This window comes from Musa acuminata, chromosome BXJ1-6 (genome assembly GCF_036884655.1).
Source record: "Musa acuminata AAA Group cultivar baxijiao chromosome BXJ1-6, Cavendish_Baxijiao_AAA, whole genome shotgun sequence".
NCBI classification, from domain to species: Eukaryota; Viridiplantae; Streptophyta; class Magnoliopsida; order Zingiberales; family Musaceae; genus Musa; species Musa acuminata.
In genome coordinates, this window is record NC_088332.1 from 21,002,441 (window position 1) to 21,025,611 (window position 23,171).

Here is a 23,171-nt window from a genome sequence, read left to right on the forward strand (position 1 = left end):
CAACCTTCTACCTTTTCACAAAGAGACTTTCCATTCACAACTCATCTATTATTAATAATCTCTTATAAAATAATAAAATATTATTTTCCTGTTTACATTCAACTGTCTACTGTCTCCCCCCGGGGGGCGCGCCTTGACAACTCATTTATTATTGATAATCGAAAAAATAATAATAATATATTATTTTAATATTTATACTCCCATTATTACTAATCTTATATTTATACTCGTTGTTGATAGTGCTCATCGTCGACGTCACTTGTAAATGTCGCTTGTCACTCCTTTCAACTCATCTCTACTTACTATCAACGCTTCTTCCCAGTTTATCATAGTGTCACGGACTTAATTGCTTTTGTACAAATTATATGATACAATTATTTCAAATAGACTTAAAAAAATAGATTAGAGAAAATATTTCACTTGAGATATACAAACAATCATTTCATTAAACACTTTATAATCAATATAAATTACAAATAAATTTCATAAATTTTAAATGATATAAAATGTCTAAAATGATCCACATCCAAATTTTCATAAGGGCCCACATAACTTTTATCTACAAGTCGATCATTAAAATTTAAAAAAATAAAATTATTTAGTCTACTATGAATAAAATTAAAAAATACAGACATACTTTAACATTATATCAAATATCTCACTTATAATTTTTAATTTTATATGTGAGAATAGGGTGCAGTAAGAATTGACATTGCTCGTCACCTCTTCACCCACTGCCTACATTGCTTGCCATTGACTTTGCTCGTCGTTCGCTCCTTGGTTCCTCGTCACTCCAGTAGTAGGTGGATCCCACTAGTAATATAGGGTTGGCAAGAACAATACGTGGGGCTTCTTGAAATCATTTCGGATAGCAATATCAACAATAACTGAAGGGAGAAAAGGCGATGACGGCGGTCACAAAGTTGTTGAAGCACGGACAATGAGTGAAAGAAGAAGGTGGTAGTAGCAGCCACCGAAGTCATGCAGGAGGTGATCATATCTGTAGCTTAGGCGATGGCAGTGGGATGAGCAATGGGAAATAAGAGGAAGAATAAGACATTTATGTGGGTTTATAGAGGAGTATTTTAAGAATATTAAAAATGATTAAGATAAGATTGTAAATTATAGAAAGGGAATGATATCCTTTTACAAAAATGTTGCATGTTAGTCTCAACGCTGGTGGTCAACTGTTCCATCTCCCGATCATGAATGCCGATTCAACCGGACCATTGTAGGGGAAAAGAGGGAGCAGCTTCACCTGCTTGCTTGCCAAGACTGATCGAGCATGAGAAAAAAAAATGGTTGAGGCGGTCATCAAAAGGAACAAAATCCATCATCTCTTATAAATTTTTTTTCTAATATAAAATATAGATCTAATTTTCTCTTTTAATTTTACTTGTTCTCTTATTTCTCTACTTCTTATCTTAACCCTAAACTTGTTTGTAAATGATCTACCTTCTACCAGTCAAAGTAACGTACCTATAAAATAAAATTTAAATATATCACATAAATATAAATGGGCAATTTTTCTATAAAGTATTTATATTTTAGATATTTTCCAACCGATATCCCTCATTATGTTTTTTTCAAACAATACCCCTAATTTTTAAAAAAATTAAACTGTTCTAAAAAATTTTCTCGTCTATTATAATGTTTTAGATTGTTACAATTTTGATATTTTGACTACCATGACAAAAATATTATAAATTTAAGCCACCATATCAAAAATATAATATTTTAAAAACACTGTAAATGATCTGAATATACTATATCAAACTAACTATAAGCCTAAAGATATAATATTGCAATGGTATATGAGCAATAATAACTAAATAGACACGATATGATATAACTTATAATATTTTTAAATAATTTATAATATTTTCAGTATATTAATAAAACATTTTAAATACTATAGAAAAATATTATAAATGAGATGAATAAAAATACTATATCAGTTAAAAACTAGTAAAAGAACGGGTAAAAAAACTTGGTGGAAAAACTTTTTGATGGGTATTTGGGATATGTTTTAAATTAAAGATATTGTTTAGAAAAAAACAAAAGATGGGGTATTTTTGGGAAATAATCGAGTATTTTCTAGGAAAATTGTCCAATATAAGTGAACAAAAAATATTATTTATTTTATAAGATTTGATAGATGATTATTTTTAGCTTTTTTAGAAAATATTTTTCACGTCATTTTTTAGAAGATAGTTGAGTACCGAGGCTGTTTTAGAAAACTCCAAGAAGGAATAAAATTTTCATGTGTACTAACTTGAATATTGACTAACTCAAAAAGTATGGAAAGATATTTCCTTCATTAATTACCTTCATAATCCTGAACTTGAACCTGGCCTTTATAATAATTGTAAAGTGTTATGATCGAATCTTAGCAAATTATTTTATATAATTAATTTTATTTTACATTAATTTAAAATAGCTGTTTCTTTGGTAATTTACCCAAAACCTCCTCGTAGTTAAGGTGTTTGATGCTTTTCGATTATGTTTTTTTCACTGTTCTCAAATATTTTCTCATAGATAACTTATTATATTGGATAGGATGTGACATATTTTTATTAGCATTAATTTTCTTTTGGCAGCATGTTTTTATTTTTATGATTCTATTTGTAAAGCTTGAAATGTCGTAGGCTGTGCAGGTGTGGTACAAAAGGAAAAATACATAAAATAATCTTGTCTCCATATGGAACCCCTTGGACACAGTCCAACAAGGTCTTGGTTATGTTATCTTAGGTTAGTGAATTTGTGGCTTACCGATTGACCATGACTCTAGCATTTGCAAACACACATAATGTACATACTAATGCTTCAAAAATATATCGAAAATCCATCTCATGTTGACACAAACCAAGTTGAGAGATGATGCTACTCATCTAGATAACCCATTCAAATTTAGAAAACCAGTTTTCTAGAATAAAATCATACTCTTAGTAAAAATTTGCTAATAATATTACATAAAGACCATTATGCCATTTAGGAAAAGGACGTCAAAGAACATGACTACATCTTTTACCATAAGGTAAATTGTGAGGACCAAATTCTTATTTTTTTATATTTTTAATTTCCTAAATGAAATCACCATAGTGCAATCACCAAAATTTTATTTTTATTTCATAAATCATTCCATAATTAGCCATTAACAATAACAGCACAATTTACTTCCTGATAGGTGTTTCCTAAAATGAAAAAAAAAATTTAAACAAAAAGACTATTTTTCTGTTTTTTAATGAGCAAATATGGACTAACATAATTATTTAATTAATTATTGAATAGAAAAATACAATTACAGTTTCTATCGTAATTAACATCCTCGCTACTCTCCTATTTAGGTCACATGATGTACCGCAATTCAATCTCACGGTGATCATGAAGTGTTTGGTGGAAAGGATGAAAGGACGAAGGGCAGTGATCATTGATCGAGGACACATGTAAGTCCTCCAATATTTCTTTAATTTAAGTTGAAAATATTCAATTTATGTTGCTGATTTTTTATGAATTTCACATATTATTTGATACTAGACTTAAAAAAAAAAAGAGTTACATTTATAATTCATAATGATACTAAATTACCTTATCATTGTTAGTTTAGTTGTGTTATTACAAATTTTATACTATTATATAATAAATTATTTGTTAGATTAAAATGTGGATCGATGAGGCACTATTGGATCTTGTCCAATCGACACTTTGGTCTAGCCTAGACTAGATCGAGTTGAGTCGAAACAATCTATTAAGATGGACCAAATTAAACCTAGGTTAAGTCTAGTCCGATGCAACCTGTGTGAGAATCAAACCAGAGTCAAGTCAGCAAGAATGACATAGGCCCAATGTGGCCCAAAGCTCGTGGTCCAACTCAACGTAATACCCGTGGTTTGGCACCCAAGTCTGTACAAATGTATTCAAAGCGAGAAGCCTTATCCGAAATGCTCCCAATCCAATTTTATAGGTTTTGATGTGATTCAGAAGTAGAAGCGGACGACAATTTAGTCAACACAATCCTGGGACAAAGACAGAGAAGGATCCTAATCCTAATTGACTCCAAATCAGCACCCATGCCAAGTCCTAGTACATTGGATCAAAAATAAAGACTCATACATGTTTTTTCAGATCGGACTCTCATATGAATTAACCAACCAAAGACCATCAAAGAAAAGAACATCGAGCAAACCAAAGTGCTCGTTTCGTAATTATCTATCCATATACCAAAATGTTTTGGCAAGGATTAAATTAAACTAACATCCACAATCGCTATCAGCATAAAGAGGATTATCAAACTATGATCAAAATAAAATATATATACATCCAAATTTCATCACCAAGTACGCAATGAAGAAGAAATGTCTCATAGTTCTTGTGGAGTGATAATGGGAACAAAGGGAAACAGCATTACATTTAATGAGCCTGTTCTTCACATCTTACACCATATAAGAATGAAGATCATAAAAGAATTGACCACATCAACCGTGCCAACCAGATGCAGCTAAACAAACGTACAGCCCCTGCAAAGAAAATTGCAGCAATGCCCTTCCCTGATATCAAAGTCACAAAATTGTGGCATCTAATATGAGAATTCATGTCCACGGATCGATATATACTTCTTCACCCATATTGCAATGTCCTCCGTGCAGGCCTGCGCCTGTGGAGTTTTGAGGAGCATGTCGAGCGTGGCAAATTCATGAACTGCATCTTTGTATTCAAGGACTGGTGCGTCAACATTTACCTTGCGAAGCTCCTCGGAATATGCAATTGCACGGTCCCTCATCCAATCATGCTCTGCAACCACTGTGAGGGTCGGAGGCATACATTTCAATGGAGGTCCCCTACCTGGAACGAGAGGATTTGCAGCTGGATGGTCTAAACTAAACTCATCCTCTGGTAAGAACAACTTCCAAGCAAGCACACACGAAGATTTGTCATAGAAGTAAGAATTTGCTAGCTTTATCTCAGAACGGGTGGAGACGCATCCAATGAAGAAGGGACACATCAGAACTTGAGCAACAACCCTAACTGGCTCGGCGAGTTTTCCTGCATCAACTACTTTACGAGCCACATGATCTGCAATATTAGCTCCACAGCTTACACCAAGTAGAACACATCTGTTTCAACACAGCAGCCAGAAGCCAATAGGTCAAATGCTATAGCTGCAGATGTAATAGCTATTACCTTTAGAGATACACTAACAGGTCACCAAATATTAAAATATCTGAAGAATTTAACGGAACATACCGAACAATTACAATTAAACATCTCATAGTTGTTTAAAAGGCAGACGGTGCAGTGCATGAGTCTCTCACCAATATAACTTATGAGAGGTTCATAGTTGCTTAAAGGAGGACTAATTTAAAGAGTTGTCATGATATTCAACAAATAGTAGCTGAAGATAGTATCAGCAGCTACTAAGTATCAGCAAACTTGAAACAAATGTTGCAAACAGCAACCACAACATATGCATGCAGATTCAGACCAGAAAGCAATGTGCTGTTGCATGTCTCCAAGTGCCACATATGTGCTGTGTCTATCACATGCATAGTCACATAGCTTATCGTACGTATACGAGCACAGCACTAGCATGAACAACATGGTGCCAGTGCCCAAGCTAATGGCACAGGCCAATAAAACCAGCATGAAAACCTTGAGCATATCAAATAAACAAATAAAACAAACATTAAGATGAAAAGAAGCTGCACAATGGATTTGGATCAGCTGGACCTAACTCAAAACTCCTTCAAACTTTTGGTTCAGATCCAGATTAATAGTTTCAAAAGCAACTAATGGTGTTCTATTATTTTTATATAATTATATCTGTTAATGTTCAATTAAAAACCACCAAGTCCAATATGAATCAGCTGAACAGGCAAAACCTGTCAATAGTCCATAAAACCACAACTACCAAAACCAAAGGACCTGCAAGATTGCTGATACCAACACTTCCAACTGGTTAAAAAACATAATTGGAATATAAATTGATACTTAGGCTTGGCATTTTTGTGGCAAGCAGAATAAAAGTTGGTTATTGCGCCTTGTTGATCTGCAAAAATTCAACCTAAGAGACTCACCTACTTATACTGCTTTTACGTTTTAACAATTCAAACTCTCAGTCTTATTGCCAGTTTCTACCATGATCTTCATTAGCAACCAATCTAAAGGTGCACATTCCCCTAGAAAACCAAATAGGTCAAGAACTATACAGAAACAAAGATCATTTTACAAAAAAAAAGTGATCTTATTCTGTTCACACATCTCAAACTTCCACCCTCTGAAAACAAAAATAAATAAATAGAAACACAGACAACAAAAAGAAAATCAAAAAAGAAAAAAAGAAGAAAAAATACTTGTTTACTGAGAAGTGAAATCCTATTCTTTCCAGTTTCTCATTTGTCATATAAAAATATCTAAGGTAAAGGTATCTTTATTTAATTACTAAGAGTATGGATGCTTTGCACAGAATTTAGTGTCTGTCCCATCCATCATCCCCCGAACTACTCATCCAATCCTTTTCCATAATCTCAAGTTGCCACTTTTCTTTAACATAACATGTTGTTCAGGTAACAACTATGGAGTCCAAGTCAACACGACACAGGTGACAGAACAAGATATGTGTCAGCCCAACTTGGTCAGATTGAATTAGCAAACATGATGTGAGTGGTTTACCCCAAGGGTTTTATTGAACATCTCATGCTCAAAATACAACTCAATCACCACTTAACAATTCAGATTCTTAAGATCCATTAAGAAAGTACACATTAGGCATTTACTTTAAGTTATACTCGTCTCAATTATAGGCATGTGACGTACTGGGCAGTTGACATAACATATGATGCAAGCACTATGCTAGACCTCAGAGAAAATGAAACACAATCTTTCAAGATGTCCAAAAAAAGTACAATGAAACAATGCTAAAAAAAAAAAAGACATTATGTTCTTACTTTCAATAAAAAACCAATTGCTTGTCTGAAATTGGTCACCAGAAAAACATCGGTCTTACATTTTTAGTCTATAAAAATGACTACAATTAAAGACTTAAGTCCATCATCTTATTTAGACTTCGGTGCAGCATCTATATTCCATAACATACTTGGCTTCTGAAATTCTCTTTGAATTCTTAGATGTAAGAAACAAATAATCAGAACAGTGTTTGACTCTGCATATTGAACAACTTCTCCCCGTATTTATTTAAACAAAACCTCCGAAACTTCTGTTCTTTCCGATATGCCATCATTCCCATCTAAGAAGAATTGCAGCCAATAAATTGCATGTATGCAGCAAAAACATGAAACCACGATAAGTATATACATTCAGTTCAGCATTTAAATACTTGCCAAATGGTAAGCATCACCATTTTGTTGTGAGTTAAACTTAGCAACAAAAAAAAAAACCAACTGTGTAGATCCCAAATTCTTCATTCATATCAAATCTTGTGCCTCGCATATCAAAAATGCATATGAGCACACAAATCTTTGGGCTAAAAATCTTGTGTTCATTTTCCATGATGCAAGTATTTCATAATAAATCTTTCAAAATGTGTCTTACACAATAATATGTAGCCACACACCCATTCCATTTGATTTCATTAACAAGCTGTTTAAAAAATCTTGCATTTAAAGTTAAGCTCAAGAATTTCACCTTGCTCATTCAGTTGTTGTGTCTGGCACAAGTTATAAGTTACCAACAATTTATAACTCAAGTGCCAAACTAAATCCTCCATTAATGGTTCACAAAGTTCCCTATGTAACTAATGTTTCCTAGGTGAATCAATACTTTACTGCATATATGCATGTTTAATGCCAACTTTTTAAATGTTACTTCATGTCATGCACAACTACATTACCGAGTGCCAAAGTTCATGCAGTAAAGTCATCAGATGTGCATCTGAATTATCTCTAATTGGGGTTCCAGTCCAAAGCAACTTCACAAAAGTATATAAGCAGTGATCCATATGTCAGCCACTATTTTCATCTATGTTATTCACATACACCAACCAAGTCCAGAAGCTTAGATATCATTCCATCTGAAGATCCTCCAACAATGAGAAGATAAACAAATAACCACGAAAGAGAACTAATTTTAGGCATTATCTTCTTGAGATCAAATTCTGTGGCATAGAGCTAACAGAAATAATTACCTAGGACCAACACAACCCTAAGAAGAAGATTCACCTGGAAGGATCACCATGAGCTGCTAGCCATGGTTCCACAGTGGAAGCCCCAAATGTATCAACGATCTGGGATCTCCTCACCTCTCCAACCCCTAATCCCCTGGCAGTCCCCATCGACATCCTACATTCCACTAATTTTGCCTGCTTCCCCAACCAATACAGCACCTTCAACCCATCCTCAAATGCAGCAGGATACCGACTCTCTGGCGCCAGCCTATACCCAACCGAAATCACTACGGCATCGCACAACTTAGCGATCCGTCTGCAGAAGAAATCATTCGCGGTCGAAGTATTGCTCCCGGCAATGAACCCGCCTCCATGAAACTGGACGACGATGGGCAACTTCTTCGATCTGCCAGTCCGATGACGCGCATCCACGACAGAGGGCAGGTATCCCCTGTAGGTCCCCGTGGCGGCAGTCTCAGCCGCAGCGGCTCCATTGCCGTTCTGGGATCCGGGGCCGTCATAGCTGCTGCGGCGGGTATGGTCGGGCGGGGGGGTGGCACAGGCGCCGCCGTAGCTGTTGCGGCGGTCCTGATCAGGGGCTTGGCGTGGCTTGGTGCCAACGCGGTCGAGGGCGGGGTCCGGGAGGAAGATGCGGATGGAGAGGGCGGTGAGGGGGTCGATGTGAATGTCCTTGGTGGCGACCCCGTCGGGGCCGAAGGAGGGGTTGGCCGGGGCGGTGGACTCCTCCGGGCGGGAGATGACGCCAAAGGGGCTCGCCGCGTCCTCCATCTGCAGGCGCTGCTGCAGCTTGTGCTTCAGGAGGAGCTTGAAGAACACGCTGTAGAGCTTCACCGCCACGCTCGGCATCACTCTCTCTCTCTCTCTCTCTCTCTTATCGCAGAGATCTGCTGTGAGGCGATCCTTTCCGGATGTGTGTCGGTGGGTGATTTGGGGGTTGGCAACCGTGAGATGTTTGCCTCAATCTACAGGAAGAAGGAAAAGGACTTGCTGCGAGATAAATAGAGCGGGCCTGTCGCTGCGATTTTTACATCGGCCATTGGCTGTCACGTACCTGAAGGGGTTAAGGTATGTGGGCCCAGTGACGGCTGCTGCAACAGAGTCACTACTTGGACTGCTGGAAGAAGTGCATTCACTTAATAACATATAAATATCTGAATCAGATTTATATTATGAAATATATAATTAAGTTAAAAAGATAAAAATATAATTCTTAGTGCGCAGATTTTTTATAATTGAATAAGATATATATAATATAACTAATTGGATTCTGATAAAATATATTTACCAATAAAAAGAAGTATACTTAAAGTATGATTATTTAGGAGATAACCTTGATGGGAGGAACTCTCATAATTACTTATTATAGACCCTTTGCTCTTGTCTATTTCGCCTATAAATAGACAGGACGAGATTGAAGACAAGAAGAACAAGAAAATAGAGAGGTTATCTTGAGGGATTATAGTCTTTTTAGGAAGAGAGGAGAAAGATCTAGTTCTTTTTACAGATTCACAGCGATCTTTGATTAAAGACAATGCCTTTGCAGATCAAACAAAGATTTGTATTTAATACAATATATTACAGATTTTATGCTTAAAATTGGTATCAGAGCCTAGGTTCTTGAGATTAAATATATTAGATCTATTATTTTGTTTACGATGCATAAATAATACCTATTCTCTAATGATCGTGAAGCTACAATAGTCGTCGTTGACCTTGCTGCGTACAACTAGTGATTCTGCTACACTAGGCACACCGCATCCATGCGAAGGCCACACACGAGCAGAACCCGCGTCCATGCGGTGGCCACATGAGGGTAGACAATTGCATTAGGTAGCGGCCATGCGTTGGCGGCAACCGCGGCCAGTCGTGTGTAGGTGTCGGCAACCCCGCCCAGGTGGCAGCCACGCGCAAGTAGGAACCGTTGTAGCGATCACACACAAGCAAAGGCGACCCCAAGGTGGCAGCCAGCGCGGGCAAGAACCATCGCAACTACTGTGCGCTAGCAGAGGCGGCCCCATGGCGGTAACGCCGCGCGCGGGCAGGAACCGCCGCAGCAGTTGTGCGCGGGCAATGATAGTGCTGCACTCACAGGTGTCTGCAATCGCGCACGGTCAATGGCAACGCTGCATGCAAGTTAGGGTTTTGGCATATTTATGGTTTTGCCCTCGAGGTAGTTTTATCAAATTATAATTCTACCCTTTATAATTTTATAATTCTAATTTATGTCCTGTCAAATCTTTATAGTTTTACCCTTATGAATTTGAGAATTCTAATTTATATTCTCAATTGTAAAATTGATAAATATGATTCATTATCATTATGATTAAATTTAATCATGATTATATTTTGATTATTTGATTGGAATTAATCTTTGACTAAAAAATATATAAATTATGATTTAGTTTTATTGTTTTCTCATATGAATTATTGATTATATTTTTTACCTATGGTAAATAAAATCTAATTATTGTTTTTGGATATTCATTTCATTATGATTTATATGTTATCATTATTATTATATGTGTTTTTTTTGTTGATTAATTTTTAATAATTATTATGATTGTTATTTTATTATTGAACTATTTAGTATAAATTAAATTGAAGAAAAATTGATGAATATTATTTGTAACTCATATTCCTAAGTTTTATTATTTGACTTGTAGCTGTCAAAATGGTGGGATGATAAGCTTTTGTGATGTGAATTACAATAAATTTTTTTTATCATTTATATGATATTTTAAATTATATTTTATATTATTGTATTAGTCTTGTAGCCACCAAAGTGACCTAGACTAATAATTTATAAAATAATATTATGGAATTGGTCCTAAATGATATTAAAGAAATAATATTTACAATGGTACACATAATTAAGAGATTTAGATAATCCCAAAGGAGAATCTACTTCAAATAATTATGTGATAGAGTAGGATGATACTGTTTTGGATATCCTTATAGTTTATGGTTGTATACACAAAGGTAATAACACTATTTCACAAGAATGGTATCAGTCTTCCATGATCTTTGAGTGAACACTAGATATGTCAATATTTCACCCAAAAGTGTAATATAGATGATATCAATAGTTTATCAAATTAAAAAAAAAAACTCAAAGCATTGATGTTATTTTATATTTTGCAGTGGTACTTCTGTCTATACATTGATATGCTTCTAATGTCCCTATACTCTCTACATCAAATTATTCAAAATAGTTAGAGCATGTGCAATTTACACTAGGTGTACTAGATCTTGATTTAGCATTACTTGTTAAAAAGCCTACAGACTTGACTGATGAAAGTACTATAGAACAAGTTAATAAAATAAAGGCTTAGAAAGATCTGATAGACTTAGTTTAATATTCATAAGAATGGTGATTGCAAATAATATAAAGATTTTATTACCGATTGCAACTAGTGCATAAGAATATTTAAAGGTTATTGAAGATAGATTTAAATCTGCTGATAAGTCATTGGTTAGCACACTAATGAAAGAACTGACTACAACTCAATATGATAACACTCGAGGAATTCAGGATCACATCATCAATATGGCTGATAAAGCTGCAAAACTTAAAGCATTGGGCATTGATGCTGATGAGTCTTTCCTCGTGCAGTTCATTCTCAATTCTCTTCCTTCTCAATTTGGCCCATTCAAGATTCACTATAATACAAATAAGAATAAATGAGACTTGAATGAGTTAACTAGCATGTGTGTTTAGGAAGAATTAAGATTAAAGCAAGAAAGCTCATATAATGTCATGATTGCTACTTAAGGAGCTGGCAATAAGAAAAGAAAATTGAAGTATCATCAATCAAAGAAATTTATCGGGTCTGGAAATGTTAAACAGACTAATGAAAAGAAAGCTTTTATAGTAAAGTGCTTCTTTTATGATAAGAAAGGACATGTGAAGAAGGACTGCATTAAACGCAAAACTTGGTTCGAAAAGAAATGTATTAACTCAACCTTTGTATGTTTCGAATCAAACATTACAGGAAGTTTCTTCTAATACTTAGTGGATTGATTCTGGTGCTTCAACTCATGTTATCAATAATATGTAGGGATTTCTTTCAATCCGGAAACCAAAATAACATGAAAGATTCATCATTATGGAAAATCATCTTAAAATGAAAGTGATATTAGTGGGGACTTATCGTCTACGCTTAGAGATGAGTCATCTGATGGATCTTGTTGACACATGTTATGTTCCTATTATTTCTGGAAATTTAGTTTCTCTATCTAGAATTGATGAGTTAGGATAGTGTTTCTTTTAGTAATGGTAAACTCAGTATATTTTATGATTCAATAAAAGTTAGTTCAGGAATTCTATGTAATGGTTTGTACAAAATTAATTTGGATCTTGAGTTTGTAAAGACATTATTGACCTGCAATCAAGTGTTGGATTGAAATGCAGTTTCAATAATGAAAGATATTCTATATTGTGGCATAGACAATTGAGACATATCTCCAAGAAAAGAATTTAAAGATTAGTGAAAGATAATATTTTGGAACATTTAGACTTCACTGTTTTTTATGTTTGTATAGATTGTATTAAGGAAAAGCAAACTAAACATATAAAAAAAAAATGCTACAAGAAGTAAAGAACTCTTTGAGATTATTCACATTGATATATGTGGACTACTCCATATTCCTTGTTTTAGTGGAGAAATATATTTTATCACATTTATAGATGATCTGTCCATATACATAAAAAGTTTCAAGCCGTTGATACTCTTGAAGTATACATAAATGAGGTCGAAAGAGATAGAAAAGTTAAAATTGTCAAATCTGACAAGGGTGGTGAATTTTATGGTAGATATGATGGATTTGGTCAGAACATTGGTCCTTTTGTTAGATTCCTAGAACAACAGGGTATTTGTGCTCAATATGCATTACCATGTGTGCCATAGCAGAATAGTGTTGCTAAAAGATGAAATTATACACTTATGGATATGGTTAGGAGTATGATGAGTTATTCCTCTGTACATGAGTCGATGTGGGGTGAAGCTCTTAGGACAACTATGTACATCTTGAACAGAGTTTTTAGTAAGTCAATTCCATCAATTCCATTTGAGTTATGGACTAGTAGGAAGCCCAGTTTGAGACATTTATATATTTGGGGATGTCTTGTAGAAATAAGAGTATTCAATCCACATAAAAAGAAATTGGATCCAAGAACTATTTCTAGATATTTTATTGGTTATCCAGAAATATCCAAGGGATACAAATTTTATTGCCTTAATCATAGTACGAGGATAGTAGAATCCGATAATGTAAAATTCCTAGAAAATGATGAAATCAATGGGAGTGAAAAATCTCGAAGGATCAATTTTGATATTGAGGAGATTCAGGTTAATTCTCTCCTATCATCTCCTATTCGAGAAATTATTGTTCCTAAAATCAATGAGAGTATTAACGAGAGTGAGCAATAAAATAATATAAAAAAACTCTCACATGATGTTGATATCGTCGCTAATGATCTTGTAGAACAATCACAATTGATAGCTTTGAGAAGATTTCAAAGGAAAAGGAAACATGTCATTTCTGATGATTATGTGGTATATCTATAAGAATCAGATTATGATATAGGAATAAAAAGAGACCCCTTATCGTTTTCACAAGCCATAAAAAATAACGATTTTGAAAAATGGTATGATGCAATAAAAGAAGAGTTCAAATCAATAGTCTAGAATGGTGTTTGGGAACTTATTAAATTACATAATAATTATAAAAGAGTCGGTTATAAATGGATTTTTAAGACAAAACATGACTCAACGGGCAATATCGAACGATATAAAGCTAGATTTGTGACCAAAGGTTTTTCTCAAAAAGAAGGTATCGACTATAATGAGATATTTTCTCTAGTTTTTAGAAAGGACTCGTTGAGAATTGTCATGGCATTAGTAGCTCATTATGATCTTGAGTTACATTAGATGGATGTGAAAATAAAATTTTTGAATGGGGATTTGAATGAGAAAATCTATATGGAACAACCTGAAGGATTCATACAAAAGGGAAAAGAAAGTTGGGCTTATAAACTTAAGAAATCCATTTATGACCTTAAACAAGCTTCTAGAAAATGGTATATAAAGTTTTATGATACTATTACTTCCTTTGGATTTAAAAAAAATACTATTGATCAGTGCATATATCTGAAGGTAAGTGGAAACAAGTTTATTATATTGGTCTTATATATAGATGATATTTTACTTGCCAGTAGTGATCTTAGTTTATTACACAAAACCAAGATATTGTTGAATCTCGGATTTTGATGATAAAATCAATTGATGGGTTAATTGATCTAATCCATATTACTGAGTTAAGTGTGTAGGATTAACTACAATAACCAGAAAACACAAAGCAAGAATACCGGAGTCAAGTTCGATGGACGTTTAAGAGACCAAAGAATCGTCGGAGATGCTGCCGGAACCAACCGAGAAGAAATCGGGAACCTGTCGGAATTTTCGGAAGTTCACCGAAGAGATCGTCGGAGGTTCACGGAGATCACCGAGAAGGCTCGGCTACTCGTTAAAGTCATCACAAGATCGGGAGCTTGTTGGGAGTCCGTCGGAAGAAGTTCGTTGGAAAGCTCGCCGGAACAAGACTCTAACATTCGCGGTTGAAAACTTGCTTAGGATGTTTTTAGTTATGTAGTTCACATATAATTAGGATTAGGATTAAGAGATAATCCTATATCCTGGTTAGGGGCCAACTGGGCCCAAAATTAGACTTGGTTTGGGCTAAATTTAAAGCCCAACCAGTGAACCGAAGGGTTTGGCGGTGGCACCGCCAGACTGGGCGGTTGCACCGCCTAGCACCCGAGAGCCAGGCGGTGGCACCGCCCAGCACCCGAGAGCCAAGCGGTGGCACCGCTTGGCTGGGCGATGGCACCGCCAGTCCACTATCAATGTCAGACACTGACAAGCAGTGGCACCGCCACTGACAGGCGGTGGCACCACCAGCATCGAGAACCAAAGAGAATTCAAATTTTGGAGCCCAAATTTGAATCCTCTTGAGGCCTATAAATATCCCTCAAATCTCAACTAAGATTACAACTTTTTGAGCAGCAATTGATTGAGAGAAAGGTCTTAGAAAAGTCTTAGCAAGTCTTGTTTTCAATTTGCTAGAGTTTCACCTCCTTCTTTCTTGCTGAAAATTTGTAAGAGTGTGAACTGCTTGTAAAAAGTTGTAAGAGGGATATTTGCCCTTCCCCTTCAAGAGATTTGCTAGTGGAAGGTGGGAGCCTTATCGAAGAGGGCCTCGCTGCTAGTTATAGGTGCCCAGCAAGCCAATCATATGAGTGATGGCACTTTATAACTATTGCATATGTGCATATATATTGTGATGTCCTTGGATTTGTGCAATGGGAATTGGATCGTGATGAGATCATGATAATGAGATCGATTCACCTTTAAACACATATCCTAAATAATCCTGGTCATAGGTTACTTGAGAGGGACATCGTGATAACCGGACAGACTGGTGTGCTGTATACCCGTCCATATGATGGATGCAGCTGGTCTCATAGCTGCTCGTGTAGGGACATTAGGGATACAGTACAGGTGCTCATTGGAGAATGAGTTCACTGATTGATCCGCTTACGGAATGCTGGATGGTTGATGATGCCTTATTGTCAGACAACGATTCCGTAGTCCTAGTGGTGTATCTGGTCCTTAGACTTGAGACACCAAGGATGTCCTGTATGAGTGCTCCACTCTTTGATACCAGACTTATAGGTTTGGCTGTCCCAGATCTAGTACAGCTGGTCATTGGGAGTGGTAGTCGACCTTACGAGGGCTATTGAGTGTCGATAGAGGATCATCCACTCTCGGCGTCATAAGAGGAATATCCCATGTGTTCTTGCTCAGACAAATCCCTGGCCAGGGTCATTCAGGTTGAGAGAAAAAGAGTTCTCCGGGAGAATCCGATTAGAGCGAGACTCGAGTAGAAACCATATGGGTCTGACAGCACCATGCTCGATATACGGTCTCTGGGATATTAGATGGATGAGGGACTATAGGTACACGGTAATTGAGGACAGACAGGTCCAATGGATTGGATTCCCCTGTATCGTCTAGGGACTACGGCGTAGTGGCCTAGTACGTCCGTAGTCGATGAGTCAAATGAATTATTATAGAGATAATAATTCACTGAGTTAGAAGGAGTTCTGACAGGTATGACTCACGGCCAGCTCGATATTGGGCCTAGAGGGTCACACACATATGGTAGGCATTGCGATGAGTAGAGGTTCGGATATGAGATATCCGACGGAGCCCTTGTCTTATTGGATGAAGATCCAATACCCACTAGGGGAGGACCCATTAGGGTTTGACAGGGGATCTCTATAAATAGGAGGGATTCAAAGCCTCATAGGCTAGAGCCTTTGCTTACCTCTCCTATTCTCCTCCCCCTCTCCACCTCAGAGTAGGCCTGGAGTTTTGAGGAGGGTCGTCGCAACCCTGTTGTGTGGATCACCGCTAGAGAGGAGGACGCTTGACCTCCTTCACCCTCTCCTAAGGATCTACAAGGAAACAGGGATATACGATCTCCCTAGGTAACACAATCTACTCTATACGCAGTTTTAAGTTTCGCGGATTTTGCGAACCAATCTTCGCATGACGACGAACATCTCTTTGGGAATCAGGGATTTTGTTTTTTTGTTCTTCCACTGCGCATGTGATGTCGCCCCCAAGATTTCCCAACACTCGCAAGTGGATGTAGGTCATTTGACCGAACCACTTTAAAATCGACGTGATCTCTGGTTTGCATTTCATTATTGCTATTTACATTACTGCATACCTTCTTACGTGCTTTATTTCCTCATTACCTTTGCTGCACAACTTTACAAATACGCTTTCAAGTTAAGCACTTCCGAGTTCGGTTTTTATCATATCGAAAGATTTTCCAAAATCGAAGTTTTAATCCGCTACACTAATTCACCCCCCTCTCTTAGTGCCTCTCCGATCCTAACAATTGGTATCAGAGCGAGGCTCACTCTCATATTTGGTTTGATACCCAAGAGAGATGGCTTACTCCGGCATACATGAGGGTCATTCTATCATACGTCCACCCATGTTTAATGGGTCAGATTATACTTATTGGAAGACTCGTATGAGGATCTTCCTCATTTCCATGGATTTCGAGCTTTGGACTATTGTCGAAAACGGATTTCAAAAATCTTCTCTTTCGATGAGCGAATGGAATGAATCGGAGAAGAATGTTTTTGCTTTAAACGTAAAGGCTATGAATGCCTTGTTTTGTGCACTAAACAAAAATGAATTTAATCGTGTTTCAATTTGTGATTCGGCTTTTGATATTTGGAAAACTCTTGAGGTCACTCATGAAGGCACTAGCCGAGTGAAAGAGTCCAAAATCAACATCCTTGTGCACTCTTACGAACTCTTCCGAATGAAACCAAGTGAGTCCATCGGAGACATGTACACCCGGTTCATGGATGTCATCAATGGACTCAAAGCTCTTGGTAAAGATTTTACTAACTTTGAACTAGTAACTAAAATCTTAAGATTCCTCCCTAAAAGTTGGGATCCAAAAGTTACGGCCATTCAAGAGGCCAAAGACCTTAAAACATTCCCTCTTGAAGAACTTATTGGGTCTCTAATAACCTACGAAATGACATATCAAGCTCATGACGAGCTCGAGAACCCCCTTCCAAAGAACAGGAAGGATATGATACTCACATCACAAGAAGATCACTTGAAAGGAACATCAAGTGATGAGGACAGTGACAATGACATTGCACTTTTGACTCAAAAATTTAAAAAATACTTAAGAAAGAACAAATTTAAAAATAATACAAAAAATAAATTTGAACACAAGAAGGACCAAGTGATTTGCTATGAGTGTAAAAAACCGGGACACTACAAGAACGATTGTCCTCAAGCCAAAAAGAGAACATCAAAGAAGAAGGCGCTCAAGGCAACGTAGATTCAAGCGCGTCCGAAGAAGAGGAGTTCAACACCGAGTAAGTTGCTCATTACGCCCTAATGGCCATCGGAGAAGAGAAACATACACCATCACAAGCTAGGAGCAAGAGATGGTATCTAGATAGTGGATGCTCAAGACATATGACTGGAGATCCATCTCATTTCTCTATGCTCACTAGCAAAGAAGAAGGGTACGTCACCTTCGGAGACAACAACCAAGGCAAAATCATTGGCAAGGGAACCATAGGTAACAAATTAAAATTTTCTATTGATGATGTCTTACTAGTTGATGGATTGAAACATAATCTCTTGAGTGTTAGTCAATTATTGAAAAACCAAACCATAACATAACTATGATTGTATTAAAATAAAATAATGTCTACACCATCAACCTTGATGAACTAAGTAATGAAATGTGCTTCTCCGCTTTAAATGATGATGCTTGGCTTTAGCATAGGAGACTAGGCAATGCAAGCATGAAACTAATATCTAAGATCTCATCTAGAGAATTAATGCGAGGAATTCCAAATATAAAGTTTATTAAGGACAAAGTATGCGATGCATGTCAACTAGGTAAACAAATAAAAACTAGTTTCAAACCAAAAATTCAAATTAGCACCACTAGACCATTACAATTGATTCATTTGGACTTATTTGGACCAATTGACATGACAAGTCTAGGAGGAAGCAAATATGCGTTTGTAATTGTGGATGACTATACTAGATACACTTGGACCTATTTCTTAGCCCACAAAAGTGATTGTTTCAAGTGTTTCTATAAATTTTGTAAACTCACTCAAAACGAAAAAGGCTTCATGATTTCATCAATTCGGAGTGATCACGGTGGCGAATTTCAAAACCGTGACTTTCAAAATTTTTGTGAAGTTAATGGATACAATCACAACTTTTCCACTTCGAGGAATCCCCAACAAAATGAAGTAGTTGAAAGAAAAAATAGAAACCTACAAGAAATGGCTAGAACGATGTTAAATGAACATAGTCTACCCAAGTATTTTTGGGCCGAAGCCGTGAATACGACTTGCTACATCATGAATAGGGTTCTCATAAGACCGTCCCTATCAAAAACTCCATATGAATTATGGAATAACAAAAAACTAAATATTTCCTATTTTAAAGTTTTCGGTTGTAAATGCTTTATTTTGAATGAAAGGGATGCCTTAGGAAAATTTGATGCTAAATCCGATGAAGGCATCTTTCTTGGTTACTTTTCTATTTCTAAGGCTTTTCGGGTTTTTAATAAAAGAACCTTAGTAATAGAAGAATCTATTCATGTAGTTTTTAATAAAATTTCTAATTTAAAGAAAAATGATTTTGATGATGATCTTTGTTTTGATAATTTGAATTTAAATGAACCCCCTCCTCAAAATGGCAACTTGGATGCACCTTCTTCCGAAATTTCCTTACCCAAGGAATGGAAGTATATAGATGCTCATCCAAAGGAGCTAATTATAGGAGATACATCAAAAGGGGTTCAAACTCGTTCCTCTTTCAAGAATTTTTGTGCTAACACCGCCTTTCTTTCTCAAATCGAACCTAAATGCATTGACGAGGCCTTAAAAGATGATTTTTGGGTTATTACAATAAAAGAGGAATTAAATCAACTTGAGAGGAATAAGGTATGGAAGCTTGTTCCTAGACCCAGTGACCATTTAGTCATTGGTACTAAATGGGTCTTTAGAACGAAAATGGTATCGTGGTTAGAAACAAGGCTAAATTAGTGGCCAAAGGTTTCAACCAAGAAGAAGGTATCGACTACGAAGAAACCTTCGCTCCTGTGGCAAGATTAGAAGCCATTAGGATGCTCCTTGCCTATGCTAGTAGTAATAATTTTAAACTATTTCAAATGGATGTCAAAAGTGCCTTCTTAAATGGTTTTATTTCCGAAGAAGTATATGTCGAACAACCTCCCGGATTTGAAAATTCTCTTCTTCCTAATCATGTATTCAAATTAACTAAGGCTCTCTATGGCTTGAAACAAGCTCCTAGAGCTTGGTATGAAAGGCTTAGTTCCTTTCTTATTTTAAATAATTTTACTAAAGGCAAGGTTGATACTACATTATTTATCAAACATTTTGAAAATAATTTTCTTATTGTGTAAATTTATGTTGACGATATTATTTTTGGCTCTTCGGATGAATCACTATGTGAATCATTTGCCAAATGTATGAGTCATGAATTTGAAATGAGTTTAATGGGTGAATTAACTTTCTTTTTAGGATTACAAGTCAAACAACTTAGTGATGGTATATTTCTTAACCAATCTAAATATACATTAGAATTGTTAAAATGATTTAACATAGATAATTCAAAAGCAATAAGCACCCCTATGAGTACTTCGACTAAGTTAGATATGGATGAAAATAGTGAAAATTTCGATCAAAAAACATATAGGGGAATGATAGGTAGTCTACTCTACCTCATCGCGACTAGACCAGATATTATGTTTAGTGTAGGACTTTGCGCTAGGTGTCAATCTAATCCTAAATTATCTCATCTTAAGAGTGTTAAAAGAATATTTAGGTATCTTAAAGGAACTCCAAATTTAGGATTGTGGTATCCAAAATCTGAAAAATTCGATTTAATAGCTTATGCAGATGCCGATTTTAGCGGATGTAGGATAGATAGAAAAAGTACATCCGGAACATGCCAATTTTTAGGACATGCACTTGTTTCTTGGACTTCTAAGAAACAAAATTCAGTTGCAATATCTACGGTGGAAGCCGAATACATTGTTGCAAGTGCATGCTGTGCACAAGTAGTTTGGATGAAAAATACATTAGAAGACTATGGAATTCACTTCAAAAACGTTCTCATAAAATGTGATAATACTAGTGCCATATGTCTTACCAAAAATCTAATTCAGCACTCTAGAACTAAGCATATCGATATTACGCATCATTTCATACGTGATCATATCCTTAACAATAATGTTGTTTTAGAATTTATTGACACAAAGCATCAATTGACATATATTTTTACAAAAGCCTTAAATGAAGACCAATTTGAATTCATTAGAAGGGAACTAGGCATATTGAATTATCCCTGAAAATAAGCTTGTTTGAATATATTTTCCGAAAAATGTCTCATCCTTTTCCGTTCTTCTATGGATTTGACTTCATCATTCTCCTTCGATTCAAAATGACAGATTGAAGTACAACTCATTATCTTAACCTATCTTGAGTCAAACATCTCTGAAAAACAAAAGGGGGAAGAAAAGTTTTTTTTTCCTTCTTCCGCAGCACGCCAGTGGTGGCACCGCCAGAACCGGCGGTAGCACTGCCTGAGCGCTCGGGTGCCAGGCGGTGGCACCGCCCGAGATACCCTTTAAATATCTAAGGGTTAGGGTCGGCGGTGACACTGCCCCCAACTCGTGAAGGCCTCCCTCAAACTCTCCCAAAAACCTTCCTAACTCTCATTCTAACCTCTAGAAGTCTTAGAGAGGGATTTTTATTGGTCCAAGCTCTCCATCCTCCAAGAAACACTCCATAAGGTAAAATCTCTCCTTCCTCTTCTTGTTTTGTCTACTCATTACAATTTCAAATTTTTTTTCTATCATCTTGTCTAGATAATGACTCCTAAGAGATCAAAAGGGAAAAGGATTGAAGGAGATTCATATGACTATGATCTTTTTAGATCTAAAGAAGAGGCCCTTAGGTTTCCAAAATTTGAAACAAGATGTATCCATAAGGGTAAACACATTGATCTCGATGAACTAGGAGACTTAGAACCCATTAGGTGGTTTGCTCATCTAGAGGCCCTACCTCTCCTACAAATAGATGAACCAATTTATCCTAGGTTAGTTAGACTCTTTTATGTAAACCTATGGGTAGATAACGATAGCCTAAGTACTTACCTTTTAGGAACACAAATTAGGATTTCTGATAATACTATTTGTGAACTAATTGGAATCACTGAAAAAGATAGAGGCTGCTATTTTAGAGGTAAATGGGATGTTAATATAATAGGAGCAACTTACACCGAAGCTGTCGAAACTATTTTTGTAAACTCGGACCTCGGAATAATACCCAAGAGTTGCGAACACTTACTACCTTTTAACTCTAAGATTCTTCATCATATCATAACAAGCATACTATTCCCTAAGCAATATCATCTTGATGAAATGAGTCTAATAGAGATAAGCACCATGTATTGGATTATGACCGGTCAACATAACTGTTTTGGATACTCAATACGGCAACACATGCAGGATATTACAACTAAAGATACTATGTTGTCATATAGGGGGTTAATCACTAAATTTCTTCGTGCCTATGACATTTGCATCCCACCCGATGAAGAAACAATTCAAAGTGATAGATATAACATCATCAATAAAAATCTACTAAAGAGACTTAGGTGCACATTTAACAATGGAATATGGGTAAGGCAATCTAGAAGGACTGATCCTATTCCTCCACCAGTAGAACAACCAGAAACACCAATTTTTAGGGGAAATGAATCTCCTCCTCCTAGTCCCTTTGGCGCAGTGTCTTCAGCTCCTGTTTCATCCTCTGAAGGACTCATTATGGCAGAACTGTCTCAGATCAAATTCCAATAAGACCAACTCAAATCGCAGCAAGAACAAATTTAACTCCAGCAACTTGAAATTTTGAAGGAACTACGACAAATGAATCAGAAAATAGATGTTATGTATCAGCACTATGGATTACCTCCTAAGGATTAATTGATGTATCTTTTTATTCTGCTCTGTTTACTCTTAATATCAAGTTCAAAGCTTGTCATCTTTTGAACGAAAACTGAACCTTCTTCTTAGATGTATTTTTAAAAATTCTGGATATATGCTGATTTTTTTTTTCTTCTTGATGAATTTTTTTTAATTCTGGATAAATATTTTTGGCAAATTTGAATGATTAATCTTAATGCTGGATTTTTTCTCTAATGATTTTATGATCACAAATTGTGTGCTTCAAAGTCTCTCCTTTTTGTTGATGACAAAGGGGGAGAAAAGTGATGACTTGTACCATTTTGATAGCATGACTTATATGAATTGCAAAAGCTTGTGTGATATGAATGTGATATGAATTGCAAGATTGATTGATCATATTGAA

The 23,171-nt window shown here is 36.1% G+C and overlaps 1 protein-coding gene across 1 annotated transcript; it reads right to left on the reverse strand.

Moving 5' to 3' along the window:
- Window positions 1-4,284: 4,284 nt before the first annotated feature.
- LOC135676621 (probable carboxylesterase 11) lies at window positions 4,285-9,113 on the reverse strand. Its single transcript, XM_065188001.1, has 2 exons — window positions 8,175-9,113; window positions 4,285-5,114 (listed from the first exon to the last, which is right to left on the reverse strand). Exons 1-2 carry the CDS (start codon window positions 8,984-8,986, stop codon window positions 4,577-4,579), a joined length of 1,350 nt encoding a protein of 449 aa, XP_065044073.1. The 5' UTR covers window positions 8,987-9,113; the 3' UTR covers window positions 4,285-4,576.
- Between the last annotated feature and the right edge of the window lie 14,058 nt (window positions 9,114-23,171).

Coding starts and splice junctions, on each gene's coding strand:
- LOC135676621 (XM_065188001.1), bottom strand. CDS start 8,986: ATGCCGAGCGTGGCGGTGAAGCTCTACAGCGTGTTCTTCAAGCTCCTC. Junction 5,115..8,174: donor GCTCATGGTGATCCTTCCAG/GTGAATCTTCTT, acceptor GTGTTGAAACAG/ATGTGTTCTACTTGGTGTAA.